General features: G+C 41.9%; 1 protein-coding gene across 1 annotated transcript in view; it reads right to left on the bottom strand.

Annotated features, from left to right (window-relative positions):
* Positions 1-12,784, bottom strand: part of ANO1 (anoctamin 1) — a 207,384-nt gene that overhangs the window by 100,218 nt on the left and 94,382 nt on the right. The window contains exons 4-6 of the mRNA XM_054970723.1: positions 8,157-8,255; positions 6,203-6,354; positions 4,593-4,647 (exon numbers count right to left, since the gene is read on the bottom strand). Of these exons, the coding sequence (XP_054826698.1) occupies positions 4,593-4,647; positions 6,203-6,354; positions 8,157-8,255 (306 nt within the window). The remainder of the gene's footprint in view (positions 1-4,592; positions 4,648-6,202; positions 6,355-8,156; positions 8,256-12,784) is intronic.

Below are 12,784 nucleotides of genomic sequence, written 5' to 3' on the forward strand. Positions count from 1 at the left end.
GCGAGGGTTAACCTCCAGGACTCCCAGTGAAGGAGCCTGGATCCGGGGCGCCGCGGGAAGAACCCTCTGGAAGTAATGCAGGGGGTAAATTGCCCGCTTGCTTCAACGGAGGCCGGCAGACTTGCGCAGCACCGCGTGTGCTGCTGGGCCATGGAGAACAGCAATAAGCAGATTTAAGGTGAAGACCTGTAAGTAAGCGAATCCCTTCTGATTTTTAAGCGTATGCGAAGGATCGGTGGGAATTGAAGCTAAAAAGGCGCAGACTTCTTCCCCTGCACCGAGTTTCGGAACTTAGTTGGCGCCCCCCCCTAAGATGGCGATGAGAAAGCAGAGCCCAGCAATGAGTAAATTGGTGATGGCGACGTTACAGGGGAAGGGGGAAACTTTGGAAGAATTGGTGAGACGAGCAGTTTTCGATGCTGTGCATCCCTTTGTAGCGAAACTGAATGAAATGGGGCAAAAGGTTGATTCAGTGGAGAGCGAGGTGAAAGCCATTAAAGAAACAGCGACCGGAGCAGAGCGGTCTGCGCACGAGAACGCAGTACTCATGAAAGCAACAAGTAAGGAAGTGAAGCTTTTGGAGAATCAAATAATAGGATTACAAGTGGACCGTGCCCAAACGGTATTGCGTCTTCAAAATGTAAAAGAAGAGCAAAGTGAAAATTTAAAAGATCTGGTGTCTGGACTTTTGGCGCCATTCGCAAAGGCAACTAAAGAAGAGATAAAAAACGATATTTTGGAAGTCCGGCGGACATCTTCAAAGTATGCAATGAAGCGTCAGCTGCCTCGCGAGATTATTATTGACTTTTCATCTAAGAAGACTCGGGACACCATCTTAGACAATTCGTATAATGTGGACTTGGATTATTTGGGCAATAAGGTTAAAATATTGAAGGATGTTCCATTTTTGGCTCGTAAAAGAAGATTCAAGTATAAAGGACTTGCGGCTTTCTTGAGGAAATGTGATATAAAATATAAGTGGCTGTTTCCAGAAGGCGTCTGGTTCAGATATAAGGATCAAATTTACAAGATTACATCGGATGCGCAGCTGACAGACTTTTTGTTCAACCATCAGGAGTTTCAGCAGGAAGAAAGTTCGAAGTCTGAAGGGGAAAGTGGGGGGGAGGAAAGAGCGGGCGCAGCTGCTCCAGCTGCGCAGAGAGAATTGAGACCGAGACGCAAGGGGGGGGGGAAGAAGTCCTGATCCTGAATATAATCTGTATTGTATAAGACCTACCAATATGATAGCATATTAGAAAGTTAACTTTTAAGAAAAATTGCAGTATGAAGGGAATACAAGACATGTAGTGTAGTGTTTGTTGTTTGCATGTTGATTTTCCCTTTTCCCAGTTCTCCCTTCCCCCCTTTTTTCCCCTCCCCTTTATACTTTTGTAGTCTTCTGTAGTTTTTTTATGTTAGATATTAAAAAAAAACACAGAAATGCTACTTCCCAATCTTCCCTATCCATGAAGCGTGCTCATTTCCTATAATTGAGCTCCCTATACCATGCCAGATTACAAACTGCCAGCCCACACATACACATTGCCTGCACAGAAACCCTTCTACACACTGCCAACCTGTATATGCCACTCTGTGTGGGCATATATGCCTACTCAGTTGCCTGCCCCTGTCTGTGTGCTTTCAGCTGACACAATCATTAAACCCTCTCTTTGGATTTGTTGCCTGGAATTGTTGCTGGATCATCTGCTTAAACCACTTGCTAAGTGCCTTTCCTTGGACCGTCCTCCAAGCTATAGCTTGTCAGACTGAGGAACTAGACAACCCCAAAGGCCAGTTTGGCTAGGAATCTTGGAGGTGTTTTGCCATCTTCTGGGCATGGAGCAGGGGCCACTGGGGCAGTTGCGGGGGGAGTAGTTGTGAATTTCCTGCATTGTGCAGGAGGTTGGACTAGATGACCCTAGAGGTTCTTTCCAACCCTGTGATTCTTTGAGTCTATGAAATGACTCCCCGGTGCACAAAAAGATAGGCAATATTCCCCATCTTCTCCGTCCTCCTTGCTTACTTCTTGCTGTCCATTCTCTTGTTCTTTAAGGTAGGCTACTCACAGGAGTAACAACTGGGTAGATGCCAGAATACCTATGGAGGGGCTGTGTGGTATTTTGTGCTAAAATGTAGTGAAGCATTGTTCTGACTGCTTGCCTGTAATCCTGACAATCTTCAATAAAATATCCCTGATTATTCAAATTTATTACAGCCTCTGTTTTACTTTCTAAGCCTGCTTTGGAACTCCATTGCTTTTCATTTAAATATGAAACCTCTGGGCACAAAGTATTCATACCCTTCTGTCTGACCTTGGACCCGAGTCTTACTCAGAAAGAAGTTTATATGTGTTGCCCTGAGCACATCTGGTAATATACTTCTGTGCTAAACATTTATGCAGGTGCAGTATAATGTAATATTTTTAACATATTTATTTATGTCATTTATAGTCCACCTTTCTCAGTGAGACTCAAGGCGGATTAAGACATAGTATTAGCAAAAATCCAATACAGAGTAGAAAAAATACTGAAGCAGAACATAATCAATTCTAGGACTAACATTAGACAACATGGAGCACAGGTGGTACATAGGAGTACATATTTAAATCAACAGATAATATGTAAGGCAATATAGTGATGAAGTCTGTGGTCCCTAACTCATTAGTGATGCATCTGAGACCCCTTCCCTACAATATAGCCCTCCCATTTGAGTAAAAAGCCATTAAAAAGTTTTACTACATACCAGAACAACAGGTCAAAGAGAGTTAGATTTTTCCCAAACCAACGGGAAATACATTTATACATAAATATATATTTATTAAATGTATATGTCACTGGATTCGGTTTCGTTTTCCCGGCCATGTCGGACGCTCCTCTCCGCAGGTCCGGGAGGAAGTGCCCGAGCAGCCTGACCGGGTGGTTGACCTGCGAGGGTTAACCCCCAGGACTCCCAGTGAGGGGGTCAGGGTCCAGAGCGCTGCGGGAAGAGCCCCCTGAAGTCGATGCAGGGGGTAAATTGCCCATCTGCTCCAACGGAGGCCGGCAGACTTGCGCAGCACATCGCGTGCTGCTGGGCCATGGAGAACGGCAACAAGCAGATTTAAGGTGAAAACCTGTAAGTAAGCGAATCCCTTCTGTCATTCCAAGCGTATGCAAAGGATTGGTGGGAGTTGAAGCTAAGAAGGTTCGGATATCTTCCCCTTCTTTGAGTTTTGGAACTTAGTTGGTGGACTCCCCCCCCCCTAAGATGGCGACAAAAAAGCAGAGCCCTGCTGTGGGCAAATCTGTTTCGGCTGCATTGCTGGGGAAAGGAGAGTCTCTTGAAGAGGTGGTTAAACGGTCGGTTGTTGAAGCTATGAAGCCCTTTGTTGATAAGCTAAATGAAATCGGTCAAAGGGTTGACTCAGTTGAGAACGAAGTGAAAACCATTAAAGATGTAGCGTCAGGGGCAGAGCAGTCTGCTCGGGAAAACGCAGTACTCATGAAAACAACAAACAAAGAAATTAAGCTTTTGGAGAATCAATTGATAGGGCTACAAGTGGATCGTGCTCAGACGATATTGCGTCTTCAGAATGTGAAGGAGGAGGAAAGTGAAAATTTAAAGGATTTGGTGTCGGAACTTTTGGCGTCATACGCAAAGGCAACTAAAGAAGAGTTAAAAAGCGATATTCTGGAAGTCCGCCGGACATCTTCAAAATATGCAACGAAGCATCAGCTGCCTCGCGAGATTATTATTGATTTTTCATCTAAGAAGACTCGGGACACCATTTTATATAATTCATATAATGTGGACTTGGACTTTCTGGGTAATAAGGTTAAGATATTGAAGGACGTTCCATTTTTAGCTCGGAAAAGAAGATTCAAATACAAAAGGTTTGCAGCTCTTCTGAGGAAGCGTGAAATAAAATACAAATGGTTATTTCTGGAAGGCATCTGGTTCAGTTATAAAGACCAAGCCTACAAGATAACATCGGAAGCACAGCTGAGGGACTGTGTATTTAAACATCAAGAGTTTCAATAAGGAGAAGATTTAGAATCTGAAGGGGGGAGTGGGGAGGGAGCAAGCGCAGCTACTGTAGCTGTTCAGAGAGAGCTGCGACCGAGATGCAGGGGGGGGGGAAGAAGGCCTGATCCTGATTGTAGTTCGTATTTTATAAGATCTACCAATCTAATAGCATATTAGAAAGTTTAACTTTAAATAATTGTATTATGAAGGGAATGCAAAACTTGTAGTTGTAGTGTGTGTTTTCTATATGTTGTTTCTTCCCTTTCCCCCTGTTCCCTTTTTTCCTTTTTTGTAGTTTTTGTAGTAATTAAAAAAATAAAAAATTTATTTAAAACAATAAAATAAATAAATAAATGTATATGTCACTGCTTGGATCCATATTTGACTACAGCAGTTCTCTAAGAACAATATCATTTGTTTTTCAAATAATTTCTCTCAGAGTTGATGATTAACGTTACGTTAGTCAGGTGCTTTAATAAGAATCCTGAATAAATTTTATTGAAGAGAAATACAACATTACTGTGGGGAAATAAAGTTTACTGTGATGATTTTAAAATTATTTATATAAATTATATTTTAATACTTACTATGGTGCTTCTAGTTTTGCTGTCAAAAAAGGACTCTTTGTCAGACAAGTCAAATCTGTTGGGACATTAGAAAAGAAAAAGATATATAAGTATGGATTTTAGATAAACTAGCCATATTTCCTGGTCTTTTCAGGGTTACGTAAGAAGAAAGAATGACTATCAATTCACATTCTTCTCCTTGATTTTTAACAGTGATTTTCAGAGAGCGGCCATTCCTTTTTAGCTGACTCAGAGGACCAAAGTCTTTTGTAAGTGAAATCAATGTCCATTCTCTAGCTGGCCTCATGGAAAAGAATCAAGTGCGTTTCCTCTTTCCTAGATAGTTTATGGCACCTGTTGCCCATTTCTGCAATATTAATGTGGTTGTCTGTCTAATCTGAAGAACCAGGCTTGATTCCCACTCCTCCACTTGAAGCCAGCTGAGTGACCTTGGGTCAGTCTCAGCTCTTCCAGAGCTTTCTCAGCCCCACCCACCTCACAGGGTGATTGTTGTGGGGATAATAATAACATACTTTGTAAACTGCTCTGAGTGGGCATTAAATTGTCTCGAAGGGTGGTATATAAATCAAATGTTGTTGTTGTTATTTACTTCATGCACTCTTATTTACAAATCTTACTAATTAATAGTAAGATCGCAACCGTATAAGTACAAATATATTTCAGTATGACTACATGTGTATTTGTTATTCTGTGTGAAGAACTGCAGTACCTCATACAATGCTTGGAAGACTTGGCCCCTGTATTTCCTAGAGTTTCTAGCTGTGATACTGCACTTCTTGAAAAGACAAATATTTCTTCCTAACCAAGTACTCAGGATGTGACAGCTGCTAAAAACTGATCACATGGCAACTCTTTCAATGTAGAGAGTTGGGCACTGCAACTTTTAGCCATTCAGAGAGAATGTCTGTGCAGTTGTGGAAGTGCTTTGACTTATTGTTCACCATTCTGCAACTACCTCTCGTCACTGGATCTCCATATCCTCTGTGTGGTATGTTTCGTTGCTACCATATGGCAAATAGTCATTGTTCACAGCAGGACACTGATGTGTTTGCTGCAGTGTTCACTGACAATGCCTAACAGGGCACCTAATGGGATCCTACTTTGTGAGTTCATCTTCATTGTGACCTTAACAGGTCTGCACTGTAAAAGACCTACTCTTTCCATCTGACTTTTCATATGTGAATGCTGACCATTGCTTTTACCCATTTATTGACTATAGTTTGCTTATGGAATAATGTGAAGACTCTTCCATAGGCTGAAACCACACTTGGACATTCTTTTGAACCCTTTCTGACTATGAGCAAGTGGTGTACCCAACTGCGGGATGAGAAACAATGAAACTATGTAAGCTCTTCTATTTTAATTTTGTTAACTTTAGGTAGGTTTCAACATATCTTTTTAATTAATTTTACATATGGGAGTCTAGTAGGACAATGCTACCTTAAGCCAAGCAAGACTATATTTATCAGTAGCCATCATTTTAATCAAGCTGTGACAAAACTCTGGCCTACATATTCCTATTAATATTCTCATACTTAGCTTCAAGTGGTATTCCCAGAGGCAATTCTGCTGAAATTGATAACAAATACAGATGATGAACCTTGACTTACAAGTGTTGTTTCTCCCTAGAGAAGGGGTAAGATAGACGTTTCACTGTCTGTTGTTTGTGTTCTGCCACTTTAGGTTGGATGGGCTCTGTAATTTTTTGGATTACAGAATTAATTTTTTTCAAAAGGCCATGTGGCTGATGAATTTGGTATACCTAAAGACAGAAAAGACAAAACATCCTTTATTTCTTTGAAATCACTGGCAAACATATTAAGGATTCAAGAATGAGTCTTTAAAGACACAAGAAATCTGAATGGAGACCATCAAAAGTAAATTGCTAAGATTCTGTATAATGTATACATCTAGAGAATTCTAGGAGGTTTTTTTTTAACAATAGCACAGCATATACAATACCCTGCCTATAGCACAAGGGTCTTCATACTTTGATGGCAAGGAACTAATATTCCTTGGGTATTTCTGGATTCAGTGCACACATTTTTTTTTGCAAGGTGTTGGACATGATCAGATTCCTTCCAAACATACAGCCCCATAATTCAAAGTTCTTAAACATAATGGGTGGGCTATTTTAAAAGCTAGGAACATAATTAAAATAAGTAATGTGATAAATGGAACTGGATCAGCCACTAATACAAAATTCAAACCCAAAGTTTAATTTTAGTTGTACTTGCAATAAATTACTTTGCACTCTGAGGCTGTCTCTTGTTCCATTAGAGACATTTTCCTGCACAGTCTGGGTCCTGCACTTAGTATGCCATTAAATATTTATCAGTTTTTCACTTCTCTACCCTGAACAGGTACAGATACATCTCTCAGAAGCCTCAAATTTATCATATAATTTTGGCAACTGGTGACAACATGATGTTACTTTTGTAACGATAATTCAAATATCCCTTCGAAATTTAGGGCTGGATCCTACAAGTCTTCTTGTGCTCTACTAATGTTGCTCATATTCATGGAATATTTACATATGTAATAAGTGAACATTTGTGACTGTGGAGCACCAGACTGAAGTAAGTATGGACTATTCCAGTTCATGTGTGCACATTCATATCAAATCATAAATGTTACTCAGCACAGGGGCAGGAACCCATTTCCTATTTCCTTCCACTTAGAGCAGAACCACAAGTGACAAAAGGCACAGATTGGACACTTGTCAGCTTCCCTCAAGTTTTGATGGGAAATGTAGGCATCCTGGTCTCGCAGCTTGGCTCTCTGACTGCTGTCTAATGGACTTTTCAACTGTCACTTGTCCAACATTCCGCCAAGCTGCCTACATTTCCCATCAAAACTTGAGGGAAGCTGACAAGTGTCCAATCTGTGCCTTTTGTCACTTGTGGTTCTGCTCTCAATTGGCTGTAATTGGTTCCAAATTGAAGAGCTACAACAGATAATGGCCACTTTGAAGCAGCCACCAGCTGGATGAACCACCAAGAAGTTAACTACAGCAGATACACTGTCTGGACACATCATGAAATCTGGCATCTAGTATCTTAGTGTAATGTTGACCTTATGGCCACTGTGGTGACTTACAGACAGTTCAGGACACAAAATCAACATGGACTGAGTACAAGAAGATTACATTTTGCTTTGGACTAGGCAAGCAGGATTGTCTACATGGTGGTGATTATGTAAAACTGCAAAATGACACCAATCGTCTCCATGTGCCCATTAAGATGCAAATTTCTATGTGCCAGGATATTACAAATGTGTCCAACTCACGCATGTGCATTACACTACAACTTGTATAACAAACTGAATGGCAAAACAAAATTAAAAAAGAGAAATACATAACAGCAGCAAAATCAGAAGACTCCTTTCTATGACAGATTCATTTTGTGCCCACTAATTAGGATAGTTAATTGACCTGCTTCTTTTACATATGGTGGGATTTGTTCACAAGAACACTAGGTGAATCAGCTGACACACCATTCCTTTGAAAACACAGCCTAAGTAACTATTTTAAGCATCCCAGTCTAAAAGAAACATTCTACAAACCTTTTTTGTAGGCATCTTCAATTTCATAAATTCCGCTTCTCGACACAAAACACTCCAAGGTGCATGTATTTTTACAAATCCGAGCCCGTGTATTTTAGTCTAAAAATAGGGAGAGAAAGGAAAAGCCTTCAGAAAAAAAAACCCCATGAAACACAAATGTGTTCAATTGCTAATGAATCCAAAGGGACTATTCTTCAATAAGAATGTTTTTAAATGTATTTATTTGATAACTGGACAAAAACCAGTACAGAGAAGGCAGTGGAGGGCTGGAAAAGGGATGCACTAGCTAGGATTGCCAACAAGCAGCTTGAAGGAAAAAATGTCCTGTCCCTTGATATGACGGACCCCCATTCACTCCCCCACTCTGAAGCAGATTTCCCCGCCAAAACCCAAGTTCACCTGCTTTGGCTGAGCAGCCCCAAGTAGCATGTTTCTATTTGTGGTGTTAAAGTTCTTTTGTGTCCTACCCCAACTAGCAGTTATAATTTGGGCTTTTTAGCCCAGTTCAGAAACTTGATGGGGAAAAAGCAGGAGCCCTCTTCCTCTGTGTGGGGAATGACACTGGAGACTGTATAATGTTCAAAATAAGCAACAACTTTATTGAACAGGCAGAGACGGAATAAGGACAGACATGGAATGAAAAAGCTGAGGTAAAATTAGTTGGTAGATCAGAATACTCTTTAAGTAACAGGCAAAATAGCCTTGACAGTGAGAAGTGTTTTGTAGATATGGGCATGAACTGGAAAAATGGCGGTTCATTGTGGTTCATGGCTCGTCGCATTTCATGAACCACCATGAAATAGCTCGGTTTGTTTGGTTCATAACAACATCACTTCCGGGGCAGCAGAAGGCCTGCAGAAAGCCCCTCCCCCCTTGCTGACTAGGAAACTGATTGATCAGCCCCAGGCTGTCTGCAGTGATGAACTGAAAAATGAACCAAACAAACTGCTCTAAAATCATTGCGGTTCGTCACGGTTCATCAGAAAATGAGCTCCAACGAACCACCAGTTCGTGAACCAAAAAAACAGTCTGGTTTGTGACGAACTTTGGTTCTTATTTTGGTTCGTGCCTATCTCTAGTGTTTTGTTTAATACTTTAGTTACAATGTTTCTTCACAGAGTTCCCTTTTTCAACTCGGGTTTTCTGACTTTAGTTCAAAACTCTTTTCCCTTTACAACAGTCCCGGGATCCTCTTCAGAGCCAAAGCCCCTTTAGACACTAGAGAGGAATTATTCTTCTTCACCAAAGAAGATATAACCCTTCTTCACTTGGCTTGAATGGGAATCTGCACTTACTACCCACTCACCCTTTGCCAAAAACACACCACTACTTCTTATCATGGCTGTGTAAATGGATTTCAGCGTGTGTTGGTTTTTATACTTGGAATTCTTAACTAGAATTCTTCCTCAAAACAATGATGTTACAGTTAGGGCAAAAGATTTCTTTTCCCTCACACCAGAAGGGAACCTGTCTGACATTTCCTGTCAGACTCTCACACACACTCCTCAAAATCCTGTCAGCAACTCTCATCTTGAAGTCTGGTTCTGACTGGCCAATCAGAAAGGAGGGAACAACCTGTCAATCAAGCTCATATTCTAGGCAATTGTTAACGCCTTCCCTTCCAGCTCTGTGAATGCTGAACTTAAGAAATTTTCTTTAAAGGGCATTCCTTCACACTTGAATAGAAGGTTAATAGGATGTTACTTATCTCTATGCTATGAAAACCCTCACACACATTTCCAAACATGAAGCCTTTTTTCAAAGAGAGGGACATTTTTCTCTAGGTTGTTGGTAACCTTAGCACTAGCATATGTTTCTCATAAGGTTTGAGGATTATCAATAGTAAACAAGCTATAAAAACAATTCAAGGGCATTAATCCAGCATAAAATTCTGCAGCAAAATTTTATATTGTTAAAAACAGCCCTCCGGCTACAAGCATACCATAAAAACAGACTTCTTTCCAAGCACTGGTTTCTGTGCCTTTGCCTGAAGTTTGACAAGACAAGATATCAGCTCACTGTCAACATGCATATATTAATCCACAGTATAAACAGTGACAACAGACAGTCAGGGACTTCTAAAGACAATTCTGTTCATAAAGAGAGAGTGTTTATTTACAGAATTTGAATGTCACCTTTTTGTTCAGTGCAGCTGGTCTACAATCATAGCACTGCCACATTTCCGCACCCTGATATTCAGCAGAACAAGGGGATCACAAAACTTAAGGCCCTGTTGTACCCTGCCTCTTTCAAAAATTTAGTGGAGATAGCATCCACCCACCTTCCTAACTAGTTGAAGTGAGCATTTGCTGATTTATTAGGGCCGATTTATTAGAGTACTAGTAGACTGATTGCCTTAATGATGTATCATTGGTCACAGTTGGTGATCACAGTGCAGATAGATAGTTTCAGGTGGGTAGCCACGTCGGTCTATAGTAGAAGAGCAAGATTCAGGTCCAGTAGCACCTTAGAGACCAACAAGATTTCCAGGGTCTGAGTTTTCGAGAGTCTGATGAAGGGAGCTCTGACTCTCAAAAGCTCATACCCTGGAAATCTAGTGCAGATGAAGTAGGCCCAGTTGTAAGCCCAGAGTTTGGGGAGTCATTGATTGAATGGTGATGGGAACATTTTCCAAATCAGGACCTCAAGCCTAATATGGCTTTGGGAACTGAAACAGAACCTCTCTTGGAGATGCCATTATCAATGACTTAAGATTTCATGCTAAGGTTATGGCACGTCTCCTTCAAACAACAGTAAATGTTTGGCATGGAGGAGCCTGAGTACCATTGATGGATTCAGAATGAGGTGGACTTGCCCAGACATTAAGGATGCACAAGGAGAAGAGGCATGACTCTTCTGCATCCCAGTATGTTATTATTGCTATAGTTTAGAATCAGTTGATTGATGGTTCTGCCCATTGCACATTCTTGTTGCAATAAACAGAACTGTAGTCCTTTATCCTTCTAATTTATTGTGTTTGCTCCTTTTATTCTGTCTGCCTAAAACTGTGGCTTTATTATCAGTTAAAACGAAAAACTGTTATATTTAGCATCGTCAAGGAGAAATATATTTGCTTGAGGTTTCCCCATGACTTAATACACAAACCTATAAAAGGTTTTGCTTCTTAGACTGCTGTTAAAGGAGTTCCACTGTTTAAAAAGCTGGCATCTCAGGCTCCCCTATGGTATTATCCATATCTAATCTATATTTGATCAGTAAGAACTTAAGTTTCCCAAAATTATCCCTCACTCTCAGTTTCAGCCTGAGGCCAAGGGGGATCCATCCTATACAACTATGCATGCTTGCTATTGCCTTGTGCTTCTGGCTGGATACTTGCTTGATTCTGTTCTGTGGGGTTCCCCCACTGACCCTAGATTCCACCTGGCTTCTGTGAATGACACTGGTTCTGCTGGGCTAAGTTGTAACAGTGTCCCTTGCTTTGATTTGGATGGAATGGATGTGACTCCGTTTCATTTGGATGGAATGGATGTGACTCTCTGGTTTGATGTTGGTCTCCTTGCTTTATTTATTTTATTATTTATTTTATTATTGATTTCTAGCCTGCAGTGGCGTAGTGTGGTTGCGGAGCTCCCGGGGCAGGAGGTGGCGACCCTTGCCCCCTGTGCGCATGCTCTGGCCCTGTGTGATGATGTCACTTGTGATGTCATCGTGCAGGAGCATCCCCCCTCACCTGAGGTGGGCGGCAGTGGCAAAGGGACGGAGAGGCGAGCAGGGAGGCCCCTGCCTCCCTGCTGCACTACCAGGGCACCCTACTAGCTGGGGGCAGAGCCAAGGTGGGTGGTAGTGGCAAAGAGGCAAGTGGGGAGGCAGCCCACCTCCCTACTTGCTGCCACACCGCCGGGGTGCCTAGTTTGCTGGGGGACGAGGAGGGTGGCAGCGGCAAAGGGGCACTGTGGGGGGCATGGAAGTGGTGCCCCTCAAAATTTTGTGCCTGGGGTGGCCCCCCCAGCCCACCCCCACTCTATGCCTCTGCTAGCCTGCCCTCCCTTCAAGCGGGCTCAGGGCTAGTTACATCAAGTGAGGGTACAATTAAAAACCACAGTAAGATCATCAGAATATAAAACCAACAATAAATATCTTTTCAGTTCATCAGTACAGTTAAAAATTTCCAGCTATATTTCCCAAGATTGGTCCAAGTCCAGCATCCACCCCTGCTGGTAGTACATAAGGGGGGGGGGTAACATTTTAAACAGGATTAATTTAAATTAAATTTAAATGAGGGGGCAAGATAAAGAACAACCCCCCCCCCCAATAACATATTGTTAGGGAGTGCAGAAGCAGCTTCCTTAATCAAAATTGATTTAGATTGGGGGGGGCAAAGTAACAAAGCAGCCCCCCACAACAGGAGATTGGTAGAGAGGCACATCAGAGGACACACACAGAGGCCTCAGTTATATGCCTGACAGAACATTTTTGTCTTGCAGTCCTGCTGAAAGGGTAGAAGATTTTGGCAGGCCCGAGTGTCCACAGACAGAGAGTTCCACCAGGTTGGGGCTAGGTACAAAAAGGCCCTGCTCTGGTTGAGGCCAATCTAGCCTCCCTGGGGCCAGGGACCACCAGTAATTGCTTATCAGCTGATCTAAGTGCTCTCCAGGGTACATACAGCA

Source organism: Eublepharis macularius, chromosome 2 (genome assembly GCF_028583425.1).
Source record: "Eublepharis macularius isolate TG4126 chromosome 2, MPM_Emac_v1.0, whole genome shotgun sequence".
NCBI classification, from domain to species: Eukaryota; Metazoa; Chordata; class Lepidosauria; order Squamata; family Eublepharidae; genus Eublepharis; species Eublepharis macularius.